The sequence below is a fragment of the Callospermophilus lateralis genome, chromosome 15, assembly GCF_048772815.1.
Source record: "Callospermophilus lateralis isolate mCalLat2 chromosome 15, mCalLat2.hap1, whole genome shotgun sequence".
Taxonomy (NCBI): Eukaryota; Metazoa; Chordata; class Mammalia; order Rodentia; family Sciuridae; genus Callospermophilus; species Callospermophilus lateralis.
Genome location: NC_135319.1, coordinates 41,620,468 through 41,645,494, shown reverse-complemented (window position 1 = coordinate 41,645,494; position 25,027 = coordinate 41,620,468). Strand labels below are relative to the sequence as shown.

The window sequence follows — 25,027 nt, the reverse complement described above, 5'->3', positions numbered from 1 at the left end:
TTTCTGTTTCAAATTCTTTATTATACATGGTTGCACAATTTGAGGCTGGTTAAATACAACTTGGTTTTCAAAATCTTTGAATATTTTCTAGATTACTACATGCAAGTGACCATGAAAATATTTGGCATTTTTAAAATCTGAAACTCTGAACAGGCACTTACATGAAGGAAAACGTTACCATTCATAGATACCCCCATTTAAAATAGATGCTCCAGCACATGGTACATGGAACCTTTGGCCAGTAAATAAAGTTGGTTACCGACCATTTTATCAAAGTGCCATAGTAGTAAAACAGGTTTAAAGAAATGTAATTTGGATTATTTAGCTTACTCATAAAGTAAGGTTAACTGACAAAACTTGCACTGAAGTATTTTTAAATATTGGTACAAAAACCAATGAACCATAAGTGAAAATAGTTTTCACATAGGAGGCTTTGTTTTGGTTCCCACACTCCACATTTAGTGTATTTGAGATCAGATCCCATACATATGTTCAGATAACTGCAACCTTCTTTTAAGAAATGTTGAACAAATGACTTTAGTGTTTAAAAAAAATTAAAACAGACTGGTGAAGTTTAATGGAGTCTGAACTAGCCAAAGCTCCAGTTTAACAAACATGAAACTGTGCATATCTGGGTTAGCTACATGCTTCACAAGTTCCTCCTGATTCCCCCAAATTTTCCACTGAAAAGTGAAAAGAACAAATTTGTAAAGTCAAGAAAATGATATTTGCATAAATGTGGCAAAAAGACTCTTTAAATTTAAAAATATATATATATACACATATGTTTCAAAGTATTTATGGAAAAATTCATATAGTTTTAGCAAGTTCTAAAATGCCAACATACATCAACTCCACACTGCAGAACACATATGGTAGTACTGCTGGAAAGTTGTAGCAAAATGGTTACTTAATATGAGGCAGTGGGACTCAAGTGCCAAAATGAAAAGCCACCTCATCCCTTGGGAAAAAATTTTACATTCATACTATAAAAGACTTCAAAGAGGATAAAACACAAGAAGCCATGAAATGGCAGACCCAGAAACACCTACAATGAAAAAATTCATATACATTTCTCAAATACATACATAAAAACAAATGGAATTCTCAAAAACACCGAGATGCTATATTTTAAGTCTTTGCAGGATGTAAGGGTTAATCAGGTTTTCTAGTTTTATTTGAACACAAAATATTTAATTTTTTGCATGGAGAGAGTAAGAGGTAATTATTAGCACAAAGAAAAAAAAAAGGAGAAAAAGATTTATAATCAACATTATGCAGAAAGAAAGCAAAATTACAAATCCCAGCCTACCTGCATGAAAATCTTTAATGTTTATGCTGATGCATATCTGAGTGCTCATCATCAAACTGTGCAGTTAAAAAAAAAAAATAAGGGCAGCCTAAGAAATCTCCAGTGTCTCAAAGAAAGCACTTTGTAAAATGTAGGTACATACATTTAGTTATACTGTAAAGTAAATGCAGCACTGTAAGATAAAGGAAGACTGTTATGCATGGAGTTTTGGCTTCCCCCCACCCCGCCCCTACAAGCTGCAACCATCTTTAACCTGCTGAACTTAATTTCAACAGTTACAGTTTTTTTTGTTTTTTTTTTTTCCTTCTTTTCAGTTCACATTTCAGGCTGTTCAGCAGATGCCTGTGACTCTGGAGACTCAAATCGCTGGTGAAAGTTCGTTCTCTGTTTCCTCAGTTTTTCAGGAGCTTTTCTCCATAAGATGATTTCCTACAAAAGTAAATGAGAGATAACCACAAATTAATGTTCTCCATTATGTCTTCAATTTTCACCATGGAAATACTGACTGCTACTTCAATTTTAACACAATTAAATTTCTCTCTACAAAATCTTTCCTGACTGGGCAGGGGATGCAGCTCAATTGGTAGAATTCTTGCCTTGCATGCACAAGGCCCTGGATTTGATCCCCAGCACCACATACGTAAATTTTTAAAAATAAATAAATAAATAAATAAATAAATAAATAAATAAAATCTTTCCCGACTAAGCCACTTTCTTCTGATTTCAATCCTGGACTGTATCTTATGCCTCCCTGCTCCCTGAACCAGCACCAGGCACAACATTGCCAGTCAAATCTGGAACAAAGTCCTGGCTATTACTGCTTTAAAGAAAGTCCTAAAATCTATCCTGTGGCTTCTTGTTACACTGCCCTCATCCAAGTTCAAACTCTTTGTCATTTCAACCTTAGATACTAAACCAACTTCCTCATAGATGGCTCTTGCCTGAGACCCCTTTCTAATTCATCCTTCATATCACTACCAGATTAATCTTGTAAAACATTGTTTGAATTACTCTTCAATAGTTATCAGTGCCTCGGGATAAATCTCCAAACATATTCAGGGCCCTCCATACCCTAAATCTAAAACACGACCAGCTTCCCTCCATACATGCTTCTCCCCTACCAGTCAAAATCAATCACTCTCTACCTGTAATGCACACCAAATGTCCTACCATTTCCCTTACATAATCAAATCCTTGTTACTCTGCCTAAATCCTAACTCTAACCAATTCCTAACATAATCTCCTTCATCAAGTGATGACTAGCTAGTGTTTTTTGTTTTTTTAAACCAACACATAAAACAGCCTTCCAAATGAATGCCTGTGGGAAACAAAACACTTCCTCCAATAGTGCCATAACGTGCAACTGATTTGGAAATTCCAAATGTCATGTAACTTATTTTAAAATTATAAATTACATACATTGAATTATACAGCACTATGGCCACCTTAATGGAGTGAACTTTCTCTTCTAAATGACTATTTAACTGATTTAAGTTTTCTGTTATATAAATCTTCATTCAAAACTCACCAAAGGCTGATTTTCAAATAAGAACAAGTTTTATGATAGATACTTCATATAAAAAGTAAGTTTTAGAGCTGAATGTGGTGGTGCACACCTGAAATCCCAGTGGCTCAGGAGGTTAAGGCAATAGGATCACGAGTTTAAAGCCAACCTCAGCAACTTAGGGAGAGCCTGTCTCTAAATAAAATAAAGAGCTGGGATGTGGCTCAGTAGTTAAGCACCCCTAGATTCAATCCCCAGTACCAAAAATAAGAAGTATTAGGGCTGAGTCAACACGCGTACATTTATAACAAAACTGCTTAATAAGGGAAAAATGAAAACCCCCAAATCCTTCAAATGTAGTCTTCATTAAGAAACAATCCTGGGGCTGGGGATGTGGCTCAAGTGGTAGCGCGCTCGCCTGGCATGCGTGCGGCCCGGGTTCGATCCTCAGCACCACATACAAACAAAGATGTTGTGTCTGCCGAAAACTAAAAAATAAATATTAAAAATTCTCTCTCTCTCTCTCTCTCCCTCCCTCCCTCCACTCTCTCTTTAAAAAAAAAAAAAAAGAAACAATCCTGGATGTGGTGGCATATACCTGTAATCCCAGTGGCTCAGGAGACTGAGGCAGGAGGATCACAACTTCAAAGCCAGTCTCAGCAACTTAGCAAGGCCCTAAGCAACTTACCAGTCTCTGTCTCAAAATAAAAAATAAAATGGGCTGGGGATATGGCTCAGTAGTTATGGGCCTCTGGGTTCAATCCCCAGCACCAAAATAACAATTACAACAACAACAAAAAAATACAACAACCTAGGCGCAAAAGGCTGAGACAGGAGGGTCACAAGTTCAAGATTAGCTTAAGCAACTTAGCAAAACCCTATCTTAAAATAAAGGGCTAGGGGGGCTGGAGATGTGGCTCAAGTGGTAACGCGCAGGGACGCTGGGTTTGATCCTCAGCACCACATAAAAATAAAGATGTTGTGTCCACCGAAAACTGAAAAATAAATATTTAAAAATCTCTCTTTCTCTCTCTCTTTAAAATAAATAAATAAAGGGCTAGGATGTAGCTAGGTAGTAGAGTACTTGCCTAAGCCCAGGTAAAGCCATGAGTTCAGTCTGCAGTACCACCACCACCAAAAAAAAAAGTGACCATGGAGATCTATAATAATTGATGAGAAAAATATTCAAGAAACTATTGATTTTTTAAAGGAATTTTGTTGGCCTTTACTTCCTTGTTCTTTTTTTTTTTTTTCCTTTTGTTGATGGACACAATACCTTTATTTTATTTATTTATTTTTATGTGGTGCCAAGGATCAAACCCAGTGCCTCACACATGCTAGGCAAATGCTCTACCACTGAGCAACAGCCTCAGCCCCACCTTCTTTGTTCTTAATTGCTTGAATTTTTTTGAACAGCAAGTACTGCTATATTGTTTCTACTTAAAAAAAAAAAAAAAAAAAAGCTTTTGAAGAGAAAAAAATAAAAGCCTTGAAAAATTACAGTTCATTTCAGAATCCTACAGAATGACTGGGGAGAGGTCTATCACAATACCTACTCTTTATTATACTCTCAGTATTTTAAATTATTTAGAACCTCCCCCACCCGACCTGCCCGGTATGATGCTTAGAAAAGAGAGTGCTTTCTCGGTGATTTTACATCTAAAATGACTAGCGTGGGTGGAACCATACCTGCTGCTTGAAGTACCTTCTGTCTTCCTCATCAACAAGCACTAGATTCAAGAAGTACCTTACTGAAAATTTTTTGTTCACATCTCTCATTGTTGGTGTTGGATCATAGCCTGCTAAAAACAGTCTTATTGGAATGGATTCACCTGAAATAAAAGCAATTTCCATTTAATTCTAAAAGATGATTAGTCACATAAAACCTAGGACTAAGCATTACAAGGGAGACACTAATGCTTCAATTCCTCTTCCTCATGAGAAGGAGCAATAGGCACTACTGACATTTTGGGCTGGATAATTGGTTGTTATGGGGAAGGTCCTATGCACTTGGCAGCATCCTTGGCCTCTACCCAGCAGAAGCCAGGAGCACTCCCCAACTATGACAGCTAAAAATGTCTCCAGACAATACCAAATGTCACTTGGAGGACAAAGTTACCCCTTGATGAAAATCAGTGCTCTAGAGTCAAAATGCCTATGTCAAATTTCAGTTCCACCACTTACTGGCTATAAGACCTTGGCTTTAGGGATTTATTCTGTTTCAAATTCCTCACTGCAAAATGAAGACAAGCAATACTCCTCCAATAGGGAATTTATAAGAGCTACGTGGGTTAAAATACATAGACTTTACAACAGTGCCAGCCAGTAGTTTAGTTTATTTTTCTACTTTCACAAGTTTACCTAATTTCTAACCATGTATAAAATGTTAAAAACTTTTTACTAATCCATCTAAAACAAACATGTACAGAATGACAACATGCCTTCATTACCAAAAAGTTCACATGGCTTCTGTTTTCCTAAGGACAGTAATTATTTGCATGTTCTCTTTTTAATATTTTATGTAGTATTTTTTATGCACATTTATTTGTTGAAAGGTATAAAACCTATCACTTCATAAAAATGTATGATTGGTGAAATTTTGCAAGTAATGTTGTATAACGTAAGTACAAACATATGGGCTTTAGAGTCAAAAAGGTCTAGGTTCAAACCTCTCCTCTGTCATGATTAGCTCCCCCACCTTTTGTATAGTTTTGAACCTTGGCACCTTAATTTCAAGGTGTAAAATATAGGATATAAGCATCTAACTTGAACAGTGGTAGGGAGCTTTAGAGCACCTCACCTGCAATGCCTCATCCACAACCTGCACTCCATAAATGGTAGCTACTTTTTGAAGTAATTCCAAAGTGAAAAAAATTCAGACAAAAAAAATTTTTTTTAAACCTACACATACAACAGTCTTTCAAATGAATGCCTGTGGGAAATAAAACACTTTCTCCAGTAGTGCCATAACGTGCAACTGATCTGGAAATTGCAAATATCATGTAACTTATTTTAAAATTATAAATTACATATGTTGAATTATATAGCATTATGGCCACCTTAATGGAGTGAACTTTCTCTTCTAAATTACTATTTAACTATGATTTAAGTTTTCTGTTATATAGGTCTTCATTCAAAACTCACCAAAGTCTTTCAAATGAGAATAAGTTTTATGATAAATACTTCATATAAAAAGTAAGTTTTAGAGCTGAATGTGGTGGTCCACACCTGAAATCAGCTCAGGAGGTTGGTTAAGTACTGGTTTCATTGTCTCAGATACTAAAGGTTATCTAGTTAGGGAACTAACTGCTCTTTTTTTTTTTTGGAGACTATGATGACTCCAAAATCTGACAGGAATTAATGCTCAGTTATACTGTATCTCATGGTCAATGTGAGAATAAAAAGATGTACACAGATGAACTATTGTAACAGAAAACAATAAAAAATTACAAATTCAGAACCAGAAAGGAGATGCATAAAATTGTCTCTTCTGAATTCTAAATCTGAACTGAGTGAAATATTTAACCAAATTTATTTCCGACTAGGAAGTATTATTACAGTCTTCTCAGCAGCTATATAGAGATCCTTAAAAAAAAAAATCATCATAAGAACCATTTTAAGAATTGATAAATATAACAAGAAATCCCGTTAGTATGTACAATTATAATGCAACAATAAAAATGTGGGAAAAAGAAATTCATAAATACTTTTATAATGAATGAATATTCACAAACTAAACTGACCAAAACACTTCTGTTTGCCGTACACAGAAGTAAATGGGAAGAGTGTTACCTTTTACTGGTGCACCATCCATTATTTCATATTTGGCGATTGTTTCTGTTTCTGTTGTGGTACTGGGTCCTGGTAAATGTAATAATGTAAATGGCATTAATTTAAATACTTCCAGAATATAATCCCCAGCCTTATACCTTCTTCTATTTCCAACCACATTATTTTACTATTATTTTTTCCCCATTTTGTGAAAATGTTCCTTATTCATTTATAGTTCTTGATCTACTTTTTTTTTTTTTTTTTGGTACTGGGGATTGAACTCAGGGGCACTCAACCACTGAGCCAGATCCCCAGCCCTGTTTTATATTTTATTTAGAGACAGGGTCTCAGTGAGTTGCTTAGCACCTCGCTTTTGCTGAGGCTGGCTTTGAACTCAAAATCTTCCTGCCTCAGCCTCCCAAGATGCTGGGATTACAGGTATGCGCCACCGAACCTGGCTTGATCTACTCTTACTATTAAAGATTAAAGGCTGTTGTTGCTGATGAGTATATTTTTTGTATTTAAAATTTTCTTTTTCCTTTGTTAGAACAAATCAGCAAAATAAAATTCTGATTTATTGTTGGACAACATTGTTTCACACATACATCAAACAGGCCAAAAAAATAAAGAGCAACTTCATATACAAATAAAGGGGGGGGGGACCATTTTATCTTTGGCCATTTGGGTGTGTCTGTGTGTAGTACTGGGGATTGAACACTGGGCCTTATGCATGCAAGGCAAGCACTATACCAACTGAGCTATATCACCAGCCCTATCTTTGGCCTTTTTAATCATCTCATACAAACCAACTACTTATAGTATAGCTAAAGTGTATATACACAAGGCTGGGGCTGGGGCTCAGTGGTAGCCCACTTGCCTGGCACGTGTGAGGCACTGGGTTTGATTTTCAGTACCACATATAAATAAATAAAATAAAGGTCTATCAACAACTAAAAAAAATACTTAAAAAGAAAGTAAGTTTTCGGGAGCCATTTCCACACGTGACTGGGTGACTCCCGGTTTGGGCCTGAGGCTTCTGGCTGTGTCGGAATTTTCCCGGCCCTCTCCTGTTGAGAGAACCCGTCCGTGTGGGGGTGTGACTGACCACTGACCCCGGGGGCCCAATCACTGACCCTGACCTTGAAGTGCGGCCCCCCCTTCAACCTTCATTGGATGGAATTCTCCCCTGAATTTCTTGTTCTCCAATAAAAGGCTACTCCCTGGCGTACTCTCTCTCTCTCTCCTGCTAGCCCTGAGTAATCCTTGCTGCCCTACCGGGTGGTTAGAGGTGGAAACCAGAGAGGGGAGCCGTCTCGGACCTGGTCATAGAAAAAGGTAACTGAGTCTGTGTGTTTATTTCGATCTCACTAGCTAACTTTTATGCCAAGAACCTCATTAATGAAACCATTGCGCTGGCCGCATGGTGGAAGTAAGTATACCAAAAAAAAAAAAAGTTACTGGAATGCTTGGAATAAGTTTTTTTTTTAGCCAGGTGTGGTGGCACAAGCATGTGATCCCAGCTGCTTGGGAGGCTGAGGTAAGAGGATCACAAAGCCAGCCTCAGCAACTTAGCAAGGCACAAAGCAACCTAGCGAGATCCTGTCAGATAAAATATAAAAAAAGGGCTGGGGATTTGGCTCAGTGATTAAGTGCCCCTTGGTCAATCCCTGGTAAAAAAAAAAAAAAAAAAGATTATATTTTTCTGTTGTTTTTTTTTTTTTCTCCTTTGAGATTATACTGAACATGGTAATAACACAAGTAAAATCACAAGTAGGACAGAAAACGCTCCAAAGTCTTGTCTGTTCAAGATCATTAAAAATGGCTGACTACTGGGCTGGGGATGTGGCTCAAGTGCTAGTGCGCTCGCCTGGCATGCGCGTGCCCGGGTTCAATCCTCAGCACCACATACAAAGAAAGATGATGTGTCCGCCGAAAACTAAAAAAATAAATAAATAAATATTAAAATTTTCTCTCTCTCTCCCTCTCTCTCTTTAAAAAAAAATGGCTGACTACTAATAATATGTACAAAAATTAAAATGTAAATAAAAAATGCAAACAAATTTTCTTAAAGTACTTTTTAAGAAAAAAATCAGGATCTTGAAGTGTTGGTTCTTTTTCACCTCCCATCTTCAATATTCACACTGTGGTTTTGATTGGGTGGTGGAAAGTACATCATCTGCAGGTGGTGCCCAAGGTGGGCAGACAGGAGCACTCTCTACCCAAAGGTAACCATGTTTAGATTCTGAGATGGGAAGTGGAGGGTGAATAATTCACAGTGGACTTTCTTTATTCCTTAATCAGTTTAACTTTTCATTCTTTGCTATCTAGTCATCCTCATCAGTCTTCTGCTTTTTGGCATCAACATATCATTATTCTCGACATCTTCCATCTTCAGCTGCCCACTTTTTGGCAGCTGCCATGGTCTCCTCCTCTTCCTCTCTTTCATCTATCTCATTGTCAGCTTCCTGCTCCCCCTTTTCCTCATTAACATTCCCATTAGCAAGGGGATCCTTTCATTAGCTGCCTCCTCCACAACTTCTTCTCCTCTAAGTCTTCTGTGGTGATCTCGGAGCTAGTGTCATGGCAGTGTCTGACATGGGGGGACACACTGATGATGCAATGCAGTAGGTTAAAAAGAAAGCTGGAGTTCAGGGACTCTGGTGATAAAGCTGCCCAAGTCCGAAGCAGTGGAAGTGGTTAAGAGGGTGGAGAGCTGGATGAGGGAACAACGCCTCATTTAAAATTTTCTGCAATTGCTGGGAGTGGTGGCTCACAGTTGTAATCCCAGTGACTCAATAGGTTGAGGCAGAAGGATTGCAAGTTTGAGGTCAGTCTCAGCAATTTAGCAAGGCCTTGCCTCAAAATAAAAAAGAACTGGGGATGTTACTCAGTAGTAAAGTTCCCCTGGGTTCAATCCCTCAGTATCAAAAACTAAAAATTTTCTATACTAGAACATAATTTTTTTATCAAGAAAAAAGTTTAGGGGTTGTGGTTGTAGCTCAGTAGTAGAGCGCTCGCCTAGCATGTGCGAGGCCCTGGGTTCAATCCTCAGCACCACATAAAAATAAATAAATAAAGGTATTATGTACAACTACGACTAAAAAATAAATATTAAAAAAAAAAAAAAAAGTTTGGGGCTGGGGATTTGGCTCAAGTGGTAGCGCGCTCGCCTGGCATGCGTGCGGCCTGGGTTCGATCCCCAGCACCACATACAAACAAAGATGTTGTGTCCGCCAAAAACTGAAAAATAAATATTGAAATTCTCTCTCTCTCTTTAAAAAAAAAAAAAAAAAAAAAAAGGTCAAACTTATTGATTACTTAAAACAATAAAATTAAAAACAAAAGTTTAAACAATTTCTTTTTAAACAACAAATGAGAAACTCAAGTAACGTTTTTGTGTTATTGTTGAGGTTTTTTTGTTTGTTTGTTTGTTTTTCTTTTGGTATCATATCCCCAGCCCATTTTGTTTTTTTATTTTGAGTCAGGGTCTCACTAACTTGCTTAGGGCCTTCCTAAGTTGCTAAGGCTGGCTTTGAACTTGCAATACTCTGAGGCACTGGGATTATAGGTGAGCACCACCACTCCTGGCTCAAGTTGTGTTTTAATATCTTAAAATCACTTACTTTTTGCTAGCATGTGAAAAAATGGAGATTAAGAAATCACAGATGTTTTTCATTTTTTTAAATATATATTTTTTAGTTGTCGATGGACCTTTATTTATTTATATGCAGTGCTGAGAATCGAACCCAGTGCCTCACACATTAGGCACACTAACACTGAGCCACAACTACAGCCCCAGATATTTATTATTTTGATAACCAATTATAAATATTTTTAAGAGATAGGGTCTCACACTCTGGTTTCTCTTTAGGTTGTATAAATCTTTCACCTTTTATCAAAAAAGACATGGTTTCACAGTTTCCCAGGTTGATCCTGAACTCCTGGGCTCAAGTAATTCTCTTTCCTCAGCCTCCAAAGTAGCTGGCGCTACAGCACATGCTGCTGTGCCCAGCTTCTAGGAGGATTTAAAAACTTATAAATATATTACCTATTAATAACTTAAGTATTGAAATATGATACTTTTTACTGGTTTTTTTTTTTAATTTTAATTTTTTTTTTTTTTTTTTTTGTACCAGGGATTGAATCCAGGACCTCATATATGCTAGGCAACCACTGAGGTACATTTCCAGCCCTATTTATTTATTATTTTTTTCGGTACTGGGGACTGAACCCAGGAGCACTTTACCACTGAGTCACACCCCCAGCCCTTTTTTATTCTTTGAGACAGGTTCTTGCTAAATTACCCATGCTGGTCTTGAACTTGTGATCCTCTTGTAACAACCTCTCTAGTCACTAGGATTACAGGCATGTGCCACCATGCCTGGCTACCATATGGTCTTTCATACTTGTTGAGCAAAGTGAAATTGCCACCTACTCAAATTTTTATGTATTTCTTTATATATTTAAGAGATGTGGTCTTGCTGTGTAGTCCTGGCTGGCCTTGAACTCCTGAGCTCAAGAGAGTCTCCTGCCTCAGTCTTCAGAACAGGTGGTCCTACTACAGATGCATGTCACTGTACCCAGCTCAAAAAACAGTTTTTAAAAAAGCATTAAGTGGATTTCTTATAGGCAGCAATATTAAGAAGCAAAGTCAGTTTCCAATGTGGATATCAAATTGATTTTACGTTGAAATAAAATTTCAAGATTTCTAAAATTTCAACTAAAAGAAGGCAATTTTAATTCAAATACTTTCTTCAACTTACCAATTCCTGTAATCTCTTTTTTAATCAGTTGTAACTCCATGTGTTGTATTTTTATTCTTACCAATAAGAAGTAAATTTTTCCAACAATCACATCCTTTAAATGATATCTATTGGGAGAGAATACATCACTAAGTATATTTTAAAAACAAGAAAAAAGAGTGAAATAAGCCATGGAAGGCTTTAATAGGTATCTTTAAGATAACAACTTTAAGAATACCATTTTGACTATTCATAATGTTTCAGGTCCCTTTTCATTTCACTATGATAAAGTATGCTATCAAACTTTTACTTGACCTTCAATATCTCGGAGAGAACAATTAGCCTGATGAATTGTTGGTCCTACTCAGGACTTACTGCCTAGAGAATCTAAGCAGTTAACCAAATAGAAAATTAGATTCTTTATGCTTGAAATATTTGTTTCAAGTGAATGAATATATTTTCATTTTATTGACTGACTGATCAACTGTAATGGAAATGGAACCAGGACACTTTATCACTGACCTATACCCCCAGCCCTTTTTATTGTTCTTTTTATTTTGAGAGAGGATCTTACTTAAGTTGCCCAGACTGGCCTCCAGTTGAAGATATTTTCAACATTAAAAGTTCTATATAACAGCATCATTATAAATGCTACAATAATATAACTAACGACCTCAAAGAGAGATTAATTGGGGCTACCTCCACAGATCTGATTTTGTTGTATATTATTTAATAACCAAAGACCCTTGCTAAATTCTTTGAAATAAGGTGCTAACAAATCTGGGAATACAACCACATGAGTCTGAAGGGAAACTCCAGTGACAAGTGTTTAGGTTTCCAAGTATCTGATAATTTATCAACAATTTAAGATTTTATAGACACATGTACAAATTGTAAGTGCTATAAAGTTGGCAGTGACAATAAAAAAATTACGCAAGAGAATAATATGTAGAAGAGAGATAAAACAAGCCACCTATTTCTTCAACAAATTAAAACTTTAATAAAAAAATGGGAAAAATATAAAATTTTGAGATTTAAGAGTCAAAAAAATCCAATGAAATTTGTGGATCTTGTTTGGATACAGATTTGAACAAATCATGTGAAAAAAAGAGACAAAAAATGAATCAATTTGGGTTATGTGAATGCTGACTATATTTATAGAAATATTAAGGAGTTAATATTTTTGAATAGTATTGTAGTTACACTAAAATAATGTATAATTTTTTAGATTAATTCATGTGTCTAGAATTTGTTTCAATATAGTCTATGAGAAGTGTGGGAGCTAAATACAGACAAAACAAAGCAGCTAGTAACTGTTGGAGCTGGGTAACGGGTACATAAAGATTCATTATATTATTCAATATTCATGTACTTTGGCATTGTTTGAAATCTTCCATAATAAAATAAATAATAAGTATGAACCCATTTTGAAAATATATATATATATATATATATATATATATACACACACACACACACACACACACACCACACCACACCCACAAAACAGACACACAAGAGAATATTATTAGTGGTTAAATAGTAAAGGTGAACATATGTGACTTTTTACTTCCTTTCACTTTTTACATCCTCCAAATTTTCAATAATGAAAATGTACTGTTTATGTAGTCAGAAAAAAAGGATTTTTGTTTCAGTTTATTTATTTTTTTTTAGAGAGAGAGAGAGAGAGAGAGAGAATCTTTTTTTTAATATTTATTTTTTAGTTTTTGGCGGACACAACATCTTTGTTTGTATGTGGTGCTGAGGATCGAACCCAGGACGCACGCATGCCAGGTGAGCGCACTACTGCTTGAGCCACATCCCCAGCCCTTGTTTCAGTTTAAATAGATAGCCAGGATGAAGTGATATCAAGCTAGTAAATTTTACAGACAAATGAAACTGGCTACTTCTGAGTTGTTAAGATCCTCTACATAAAGTGATCAAGCAGAATCTTATCAGGAAAAGAATATAAAAGATACTTTCCCTGGGGTGGAAGCAAGACCAAACTCCTCAAATTTCTTGTAGCTCAGAGACTGTCAGTCTGTTAACATCAGATTAATGTTAATTCTATCCTTATGGTGATCAATTTACAAAGGCCTGAAAAGCTTATTTTTAAATTTTCCCTGAACATTCATCTGTGAAAGGTACTTACTTTGACTTATTGTATTCAAATTCTATATGCAGACAATCTTCAATGCCCACTTCCATCTTAATAGAGTTGTTAACATCAGGATAGGTGGCAAGCTGGTGAACAATAAGATCATACTCTTTCACCAAGTCTGTCAGTCTTCTCACTATTGTCACCTTAAGGAAATACCTATAAAATTAATAGAGGAAATGAGATAAATCACCTATGGTAAATTTAAATATTCTAAATATGCAAACATTACCTCAGTTTTTTCTTGGCTGGAATTCCTTTGGGTTCAACTTACTACATTTTGCATTTACCCTATGAAAGTGTTCTAATTTTTTTTCTTGGTGCAGGGCCACACAAATGCTAGGTATGCATTCTATCACTAAGCTATACTCCTTAATAAAAAACAAAAACAAAAAAACTGTTCCGCATATGGGGGAGGAAAATTCAATTTTAAGAATAAATACTTTTCAGATAAGTTTGCAGGGAAACTGTCAAACCTATGTAAGGAAATCTATATCTAGTTAAAGTACTGCTGTTTGGCATTTGGACTGTCAAATCCAGTACCAGATGGACAATGCCAAGTAAGCTAAGAAAGCAGGTTCTTAGACCTGATGCATTCAGATTAGTATCTTTAATTGCCCTGGTCCCTGAAGCATTCATGGCTTCCTGCAAGAAGACCTAGGGAAAGGATACTGGATTGAGAATTTAGAAAACTGGGTTCCTACTTCAGTTCTGCCATTTGCTTCTTTTGTACTTTCAGATAAGTCAGCCTCTTTGGAGTTCCAGATCACTTTTTAACCATATATTGAATAAGATTCATTAGAAAATAAATATATTTGGAGAGTAGTTCAGTTCAAAATGTGGAGAGATAGAAATTTTAGGTACTTCTTCATAAATGAAGTACTTAAAAGATAATTCACACAAAGGAAATATATAACTGAAACTTTTCATATGGTTTCTCTGAATCTATGTTAAAAAGCTCTTCCAGTCACTGGGCTTTGATGGTGAATGCCTATAATCCCAGCAACTTGTGAGGTCGAGACAGGAGGATCGTGAGTTCAAAGCCAGCATCAGTAAAAGTGAGGCACTAAGCAACTCAGAGAGACCCTGTCTCTAAATAAAATACAAATTAGGGCTGGGGATGTAGCTCAGTGGTCGAGTGCCCCTGAGTTCAATCCCTGGTACCAAAAAAAAAAAAAAAAAAAGCTCTTCAGATCAGTCCTAGCCAAACAAAATAATGTGCAGAACATTTTCCAACCTTAAATCTTCAGTACAGAATTACAACTAGGAGTTCAAATAAGACATTAATAAGAGCCATTACTTTCTGGTTTTGACTCTGCTTATAGTTTGTAATACATTCATACCTTAAGCGGACATTGGCACCGATGTAAGATTCATATGGCTTTTCAACTTGCATAAATTCAAAATCATAACTTCTGCTCTGAGTCAGTTCTCCAGGTAAGGCTAGTTCTTTCACTAGGTTTACAAATTCATGAGTATTACTCTTGTCATTGAAGAGTTCTAAGAAATTTAAAACAGCAAAAGACTAATTATATTTTAATGTCCATTTCAATAAAACCCAAACTTCTACCTCCAAAGCAAATAATTTTTACCAAAAGAATTAGTTGGATTTGTCTCTAATAAACTGGAACTATGATCTGAATTTTATCATCCCCATTATTATGCTCCACCTAGGCATCACTAAATTCAAGAAGCATAGCACAATGAAAATTCCTATCAGAAATGAGTTCATTCCTTTTGATGTAGTTAGGGATTTCCCCCAATATAAAGCTGTTTGACACATTACCAGCAATTATTTGAACTTCTTCCCTTTAAGGCAAAAATTCTGTTTTGTTGTTTTGTTTTGGACAAATATATTACCTTGATAAAACTGTAATACACAAAAGAATAAAGCCAACTATCAGTTAATTATTACAATTTGCCCCTTAAGTACAATCTCATTCAGAATATATATGTAAACAAATATCTACCCATTCCATTTTTGATGCTTTAAAAACGTACAGTAAAACTAAGAAAACTAGATTTAAAAACCTAGCTTTGTGGACAGTATTGAAAAGACATACTTTCTTTTCTATCTATGGTATGTGGGGATCTGATCCCAGGGTCTTGCACATGCTTAGGCAAGCACTCTACCTCTGAGCCATACTCCTAACCCTCTTTTTTCTGAATATATAGTATAAAAGATTTATATACAATTTACTCCCAGCTAAATCAAGAATGTCTCTAAAATATATATATGGAAATGTACACAATTTGATCTAAGAATAAATCATCCCTTTCCTTTTCACATGGAATTTTCTGTTACCAGGTGAGTCTGGCTACAGGCACACACTAGGTCAGGAAGACAAATGGCATGGATAATTAGAGAATGAAAAATGAAGGTGAAGCTGGTAGTTGTAAGATTGGTGAAAATGTAGACAGATGGAAATTTTGGTGAGTGAGCCAATTGATTTTTCAAGGCTAGTAGTTTATATAATATCTTTCAGTTTTAGTAGTGAAATCCAATAATACAGGCAGAATGAGTCAAATGCAATTTAATACAATTAAAAGAAACATTCTGATTTAATATATTAGGTCCTCTTTTATTATGCAAAATCAATTCCTTCCTTCCACCAAGTTTAACTCTTAATTATTTAAGTGCCAAATCCAACCCTCTTCAAACTCAAAAGTTATCAAAAGAAAAAGTAATACTATTTTAAAACTCACCAATTTGACCTACAAATTCAATTCTAATTCCTTGGTGCTCTAGCCTCTTTCCAGGTTGCTTAAAGGCTAGGTTTACCTGCCAAAACATGAAATTATAAGAGATGTTAACAGTACTTTAAGTGGGTCTATTAGACTCCTTCCAGATGAATGCAATATATATTTCAGGTACTCATTTATGAAATATGAGACGCCACCATATACCTAAATCAGGATGACCTTAAGCACCAGAGGAGATGTGATTTATTCATACACAATCACTAATGAACCTATTACTTACACATAACTTAAAAGTGTTTGCTTTATTAGGAAGGAATCCCTCGTTATTGCTGAAGAAATGCAAAAAGACTCAAAGAAAGGGAAGACCTTCAACTATTCATATGTATTTTCTGGTCAAATAAGTAATTCTAAGACTAATAAAATAATATTTTAATATGAAAATAATCACTAATTCCAAGAATTAATGTGAAAGATCACTTTCAGTGTTTTATAATCAAGAATCTAATACTATGCTTCCTGACATTAAAGGTAATGCTTACTGCCCTCAGTCTGCAACTCATCCTAAAATTAGAATGTCTTAAGATCTAAATTGTAATTTATCTTACATAATTTTGAAGTAGTCTCAAAGTTCTTAAATTCATATCTGCCAAGTAGAAACATTAAATTTATAATTAATTTGAAAAACATCTGCATAATACATATATCAGAAATAAATTGCCAAATGTTTAAGAATTAACTAACAAAAGAATATTTTTATAAAAAAAAATTTCCTCCAGGTTCCTTTTTTTTTGGGGGGGGGGAGGGATGCTGGGGATTGAACCCAGGGTCTTTCACATGCTAAGCACATGACCTCCCACTGAGCTACATCCTCAGCCCCCAAGTTTCTTTACTATAACAAATACTGGCAATATGACTCTTAAAAGCTTTTCTTCAAACAATGCTTCTCAAAAGAATAAAAATCAAGAAAAACAGAGGTCTCGTTACTTCTGCTTATAAAGTATATGGACTAAAATATTCATTCATATGCATATCTCATAACCAATGTTATTTGCCTTCAAAATTATTATCAGAACAAAGAAGTAAATTGTAGCTCATCATATAATGGATTATTATTAAAAGTTTAAAAATAACAATGTCAAAGAATTTTTAATGATGTGGGACAATGTGCATGATATGTTACATGAAGGAAGCATGGTCAAATTGTATACAAGTATAATGCCCACTATGTTTTTTGAAACTACAAAAAGAAAACATTCTTTTTTTTTTAATTTTTAATATTTATTTTTCAGTTTTCGGCGGACACAACATCTTTGTTTGTATGTGGTGCTGAGGATCGAACCCAGGCCGCACGCATGCGGCCGCTTGAGCCACATCCCCAGCCCAAGAAAATATTCTTAACAGCAGTTACTTTTAGAAAGACTGATTATGGGTCATTTTTTTTTCTTTTTTATAGTTTTCAAATTTTGTTTTTACAATGGGCTAACAATACTGTCAAAGTCAGAAAAAAAAAAAAAAGAAAGAACAAAAAGTACTTAGACAAGCTTCACACACACACTAAAAATATTAGGTTCAAATCACAAATAATAAAAACAAGCGCAACTCCTAGCTGTTTCATGAGCCAGGCAGTAATTAGACTATTCACTACTTTGTACCAATAAAGCACACAGAGAATATATATACAGGGTGTGATGCTGGGGATTGAACTCAGGTCTTGCACATGCTAAGCAAGACCTCCCACTGAGCAAGACTTGTGGGAACAAGACCTCCCACATGACTTCCCACTGAGCTACATTCTCAGCCCCCAGGTTTCTTTACTATAACAAATACTGGCAATATGACTTTAAAAAGCTTCTCTTTAAACAATGCTTTTCTTCAATCAGTGGTGCGCATCTGGAATCCCAACTACTAAGGAGCTGAGGCAGGAGGATTTCAACTTCAAGACCAGCCTGGGCAACTTAGAGAGACCCTGTCTCAATAAATAAAAAGGGCTGGGGATGTAGCTCAGTGGCAGAGTGCCCCTGGATTCAGTTCCCAGCACAGATAGATATAGATTGATTGATAGATAAAAACAGGTTAGATAAAATCCAAAATTCAGACTACTCCAAAATCTTAAACTTTTGAGCATATGTTCAAATGATAAAAATCTATCAATATTCTAAAACCCAAAAAATTCCAAAATCTGAAACACTTCAGGTCTCAAGCTAAGAAATAATTCATCCTGTACTTTTAAAAATGTCTATTTTGACCTGGGGTTGTGGCTCAGTGGTAGAGCACTTGCCTAGCATGTGTGAGGAGGCACTAGGTTCAATCCTCAGCATCGCATATAAATAAATGAATAAAAATAAAGGTCCATCAACGTCTAAAAATATATTTTTAAAAACATGTTCATTTGGGGAGCTGGGGATATAGCTCAGTTGTTAGAGTGCTTGCCTCACATGCATAAGGCCCTGGGTTCAATCCCCAGCACCATACACACACACAAAAAAAAAGTCCATTTGGCAGTTTCTGATAATGTCTTTGCTTGAACATGGCTATGTCTGATTATTTTAAAAATTTACAGTTTTCCCAAAGAATACTATGAAACCACACTATTAAAGTAGAAATGTATATCTATTCAGTTTTCTCACCATCTACCTGAACTCTTTTATTTTTCCTTGATCTCCCACTGATTTTAATATACAGCTGCTTTAAGCCTAATGCATGCTATTCTGCAACGTGAAGAACCCCAGAATTGAAAGGCATAATTAAACATTTCCATTTTTGTTTTTGTTGTTTTGCAATACCAGAGACTGAACCCCAGGGCCTCACACATGCTAGGCAAGGGGCTCTACTACTGAGCTATATTCCCAGCCAAAGCATTTTCATTTAAAGGCTATTCTGCAAAGGAACATAGAAAAAGAATTGAAACCACAATGATGAACTGGATCAAAGAATTTTAACACCACTCAGTTATATTTACATGGCTTTTTATTATAATTTCAAACTTGCAAAAAAGTTGCAAGAACAGCACTAGGAAATCCCACATAATCTTTACCCAGATTCACCCTATGTTTATATTTTTCCTCATCTGCTTCATTATCTTCTCTCAACATATACATGTACATGCATGCATCCATCACTTTTTTTTCATAACCAAAAATTAGTTGGAGACAGCATGTTCCATTATACTGCATGTGTATTTCCTAAGGAAAAGAACATTTTTACATAAACACGGTGTTAATTACCAAAATCAAAAAAGTATAATATTCTATGATCTATATTCAATCTCTATTAATTGTCCCAATAATGTACTTTATACCCTTTCCTGTTCAGGATTCACTCCAGGTTCACACATAGATATAGCTGTGATGTGTATCAGTCACCTTTAACCTACAACATTCCTCAATCATTCCCCTTCTTGACTTTTTTTTTTTTTTTAAAACAGCACCCAGGAGTGCCCTATCACTGGGCTACATCCCCAGCCCTTTATAAAATTTTATTTTGAGATAGGGTCTCACTAAGTTGCCCAGACTGGTCTCAAACCTGCCATCTTCCTGCCTCAAGTCTCTGGAGTTACTGGGATTATAGGCCACCACACCCAGCTTGACCTTGAGATTTTGTTTAAGAATACAAATCAGCTGATTTATAGAACCAAGTAGATTAAACTCATGCATTTTGGGCAAGAATACCTGTGTTCTCAGAGTATCAAAATTAGGAAGTACAAGATACGGTTTGTCCCAATATTGGTGATTCAACTCTGATCACTTGTTAAAGCAATCCGCCAGGTTTCTCCAATTTAAAATTACTATTTTCCTTTTGATATTATTAAGTAATTTCTTTCTGTGGATATACTTGAGAATGTGTGTATATGCTTACAAGGCCATACAGAGAAATCTAATCTATATGTAAAACATATTCACTGCTCCAATAAACCAGTCTGAAAGCTCAGATATCATTATTTGAGGTCTTCTGTAAATGCTTAAAATAATGATACCTTCAGAATATATATAAGGAGTGAAATTCTATATTGTGCTCAAGACAAACATAAAATTGATGTTTTATACTCTATTTACTTGGTTATTCACAGTGAAGCATCAAAGTATCTGTACATTATTGTTGCTAGATATTATGGTTATCCAAGAGTAATTTCCACCTGCTGCCAGAAGAACAGGGTCTGTATCTATGTTGATGAAAAGATATGAAACTCTTCTTTGCTTTAAAAATTAAACTATAAATGCCTATAATCTCAAGATTAAACATATACCTTTGATCACTTTTGCAACAGGGAACAGATACAGTTCAGTGAAGGTGGCCTGACACTTGTACTACCTTCAAGGCATTATTTATAGAGGCTGGGGCTGGGGCTCAGTGGTAAAACTCCTTCCTGGCATATGTAAGGTACTGAGTTCGATCCTCAGCACCACATAAAAATAAATAAATAAAGGTACTGTGTACCTTTTTTTTAAAAAAAAGCCATAGAATGAATAACTTCTCAGCACTACCCAAACAGTTTGACAAGGATTGTTTTCACATGCAAAAACAATGGAGAAGGAAAACAATTCCTTGTTTTTCTTTCTTCTCAGTACCCAGGGATTGAACCAAGCAAGGGGCTTGTGAATGCTAGGCAAGGACTCTTCCACTGAGCTATACCCCCAACCCTTTTTATTTTGAGACAAGGTCTTACTAAATTGCTCAGACAGGCTTCCAACTTGCCATTCTCCTGCCTTAGCCTCCTGAGTAGCTGGGATTACAAGTGTGTGCCACCACACTCAGCACAACAGTTCTCTCTTAAAGCTGCCATCTAGAAACTGCATAAACAGAGAGAGAGGAGTCATCTTCTTGGTTCAAAGTGAATTTTTGCTTTTTTCACTTAAAAAATTCACAGCAAAGAACAGAACACAAAAGGAATTAAACTGTAGACAAGTCAAGAACTTGAATATTAATATTTTGTGGCTTTTTTTTTGCCTTTTCAAAGAATATCCCAATTAAGGAATCCTAACTTATGAATATCATCCCCCCCCCAAATAAAACCCAGATAAACCACTCACCAAAATTTTTATAATTAAAAAATAATAAATGTACATCAATAATCAATTAAACAGTTATCTCAAAATTACTCAGATGAACACAAGCTGTATTATAAAGGGGAACCTTGCGGGCTGAGGCTGTGGCTCAGTGGTAAAGTGCTTGCCTAGCACAAGCGAGGCACTGGGTTTGATCCTCAGCACCACATAAAACTAAATAAATAAAAGGTATTGTGTCCACCTATGACTAAAAAATTTTTAAAAAATAAAAAGGAAACCTTGGCCAAATATATTTCTTTTTTGTTTTCTAAATAACTTATATGACTAGATGTGGTGGCACACACCTGTAATTCCAGCAACTGGGAAGGCTGAGACAGGAGAATATCAAGTTCAATGCCAGTCTCAGCAACTTAGTGAGGCCCTAAGCAACTTAGCAAGACCATGTCTCAAAAGAAAAAATATAAAGGACTGGGGATGTGGCTCAGTGGTTAGGTGCCCCTGGGTTCAATTCCTGGTACCAAAAATAAATAAGTAAATAACTTACTCAAAATAGTTTTTTTTTTCCTTATTCAGTTTCAAATTTAAAATGTAAAAAGGGGAGGGAAAAATAATACCTGTTCTTGATCAGCTGTCATATAAAGTCAAGGAAAAGTGAATCCCTTCAGAACATGAATTAATATAGAGAATTGTGCAATGGCTAGTCTTAAAAAATCCCTGCACAGAAACTTAGAACGGGATAACTCTTTTGTGTAATTTAGAGGGAAATATTGTAGATTTACAGGAAATTTCTTTAATCCATTTGAACCTGTAAAATCATTTGGATAAAAGTTTTCCTGGTCAAAGTAACATTTTATCCAAAATAATCTTATCTTAATCTTATGTGGCTTAACACATTTCAAAAATAATTAAAAGTATAATTGTGTCTCAGAAAGCAAGTTAATATTGAGGTATCATGTATATCTCAAAGAAATAAACCTGTAATTTTCAGTTCAATTCTGGCTTTAGCACTTCAAAATAAGGAAGCCTAAGTAAGAACTCTACCATTATTTGCCTGTTCAACTATATTTCTTTTTTTTAAATTTTTATTAGTTATTGATGGACCTTTATTAATTTATTTGTTTATATGTGGTGTTGAGAATCGGACCCAGTGCCTCAAACATGCTAGGGAAGCACTCTACCACTGAGCCACAACCCCAGCCCCTCAACTGTATTTCTTAAAGCATAAAAAAAATTGGGTACAGTCCAATTGCCATTTGACATGAACCAAAGCAGTAAATATCCAAGGTAAGGATAAAAAGAACTTGAATAAGTAGCTTTTAATAATTTTCCTATTTTTTAATAATCTAAAAAAAAATCTAATTATCTTAAAGAATGCTTCAAAAATACTCCAAAAGACTTTTGACAGACAACATTATCAGTTTTTAACTTTTAAAAGCATTTACCACAAAGGTACCAAAACAATTCAATGGAGTAAGAATATTCTTTCCAATAAGTGATGCCAGGACAAATAAATATCAACATTTAAAAGAATGAAGTTAAAACCCCACACAAGGACTGGGGTTGTGGCTCAGTGTAGAGCGCTTGCTTCACATGTATGAGGTACTGGGTTGGATTCTCAGCACCGCATGAATAAAATAAAGGTCCATAAACAACTAAAAAAATTTTTTAAAAAAAGAACTCTACACAAGTATTAACTCAAATAATTAATGCCAGGTGTGGAGACTCAGGAGGCAAAGGCAGGAGGATCTCAAGTTCCAGGCCAGACTCAGCAACTTTTTTAGCAAGACAATCTGTCATAAAATAAAAATAAAAAGGGCTAGGGATGTAGCTCAGTGGTAGTGGGTTCAATCCCCAGTACCACCAAAAGGAAAAAAAAAGGTCAAAGGATTTGAACAGACTTTTCTTCAAAGAAGATATATGAATGACACAAAGCACAAGAAAAAAAAAAAATACTCAATGTTATCAGTTAATTGAGAAATGCAAGTCACAACCATGAGATACCATTTTACATCCACTTTAGATGACAATTAAAAAAAAAAAGTATTGCCAAGAAAGTGGAGAAATAGAACCTTCATATATTGCTGGAGGGAATGCAAAATGGTGCAGCTGCTTTGGGAAAGTGAAACACAGACTTGAAATATGACCTAGCAAAAAACCAAGAGAAGTGAATATATACGTTTACACAAAATTTGTACTTCAATGTCCATAGCAGCTTATTCTCAACATCCAAAAAGTAAAAGCCCAAATATCCTCAGCTAATAAATGAATACATAAAATGTGGTATATTCTTTTATACATGAGTATGGTATACTGGAATATCATTCAGTCAAAAAAATGGCATTCTGATACATGCTATAATGGGTGATCCCTGGAAATATGCTACATGAAATAATCCAAACTCTAAAGGATAAATATGACCACTTTTACAAAATATCTAGAATAGGCAAACTGACAAAGTGGATTAAAGGTTACCAGAAGTTGGGAGAAGGGGGATATGGGGGACAATTAATTGGATACAAAGTTTCTGTTTGGGGTAATGAAAAACCTTTGGAAAATAGCAACTATGAATGCCAAATTATTAACATAATTAATGTTACTGAATTTGTATACTTTAAGATGGTAAAATGGTACATGTTATATATTTTTTTTACTTCATAGTAAAAAAAAATATATAGTACTTCATACTATATTTACTACACCCTGATGAACCTTCAAAAGATTATGCTAAGTGAAAGGAACCAAATTTGGAAACCAATGATCCAGTTTAACTTCCACAATTTATTGGTGAAATCCAGGAAGTTAAATGACTATCCAGAATTCCTACTAAAAGAGTGGACAAGTAAAGGCTAAATATTACAACTGTATCCCAATCATCTTTTTATTACACTAGCACACTTGTGAGATAAGACCTATTCTTACACATACTGGATCACATATAATGAATGCTTAAGTTTTAAGTTTTCATTTCAAACTGCTCATAAATCATCCATTCTGCAGTTATACCAGGAATCAATATTAAGTTTGACTAATATAAATTGTTTACCTCATTTTAAATATATAATATCTTCCTATATTCTAAAACTTTTCTCATTTTCCAGAATTACTGAGGGATTTCTGCAATCAGTTCTACAAAATTCTCTCTGTACTATATAGCATAACATTAATCTGATCTAGCCACCAGAATGTTTTAAAACTAGATTATTTTTACTTTTCATAATTATAATTAGCTTTTACTCTAACGATTCTACCTTTTCAAATTAAAAAACAATTTAGATGTTAAAAAAAGCAAAATATTAACTCTTTCTTTTGCATTTGTTATATTACAATAAATGACATGCCAAGCATATTCTTTCCTTATTTATTTTCTTATTCTAAATGTAAAATGTTTTCCTGCCAGGTATAGTGGTGTATACCTGTAATTCCAGGTACTTCAAAGGCAGGAGGATTACAAGTTCAAGGTCAGCCTCAACAACTAGACAATACCCTGTCTCAAAAAGATTAAAAAAAAAAAAAAAAAAAAAGAACTGGTGATAGAGCTCAGTAGTAAAGCACTCCTGGATTTAATCCCCAATACTGTAAAAAAGAAAAAAAAAATAGTATATTATCCTGTAACCTGTTTTACTCACACCAATGATTGTACATTTTCAAACATGTTATTCAACCTATGAGCCACTATTTCCTCATCTATAAACAAAAATATTAGCAAGACATGATGGCACATACCTGTAGTCCCAACTACCAGGGAGGCTGAGGAAGGAGGATACAAATTTAATGTCAGCCTCAGCAATTAAGCAAGACCCTATCTCAAAATAAAAAGTAAAAAGAGCTGGGATG

The 25,027-nt window shown here is 35.1% G+C and overlaps 1 protein-coding gene across 2 annotated transcripts in view; it reads right to left on the bottom strand.

The window, feature by feature from the left end:
- Positions 1 to 25,027, bottom strand: part of Vps26a (VPS26 retromer complex component A) — a 35,612-nt gene continuing 10,585 nt past the window's right edge. Inside the window, exons 3-9 of one of the 2 annotated variants that reach the window (XM_076834687.1) lie at positions 16,194 to 16,269; positions 14,831 to 14,987; positions 13,482 to 13,646; positions 11,351 to 11,457; positions 6,609 to 6,677; positions 4,506 to 4,648; positions 1 to 1,741 (exon numbers count right to left, since the gene is read on the bottom strand). In XM_076834687.1, coding sequence (XP_076690802.1) covers positions 1,628 to 1,741; positions 4,506 to 4,648; positions 6,609 to 6,677; positions 11,351 to 11,457; positions 13,482 to 13,646; positions 14,831 to 14,987; positions 16,194 to 16,269 — 831 coding nt within the window. In that variant the 3' untranslated portion in view covers positions 1 to 1,627. The remainder of the gene's footprint in view (positions 1,742 to 4,505; positions 4,649 to 6,608; positions 6,678 to 11,350; positions 11,458 to 13,481; positions 13,647 to 14,830; positions 14,988 to 16,193; positions 16,270 to 25,027) is intronic. The other variant, XM_076834688.1, reaches the window with a different exon arrangement.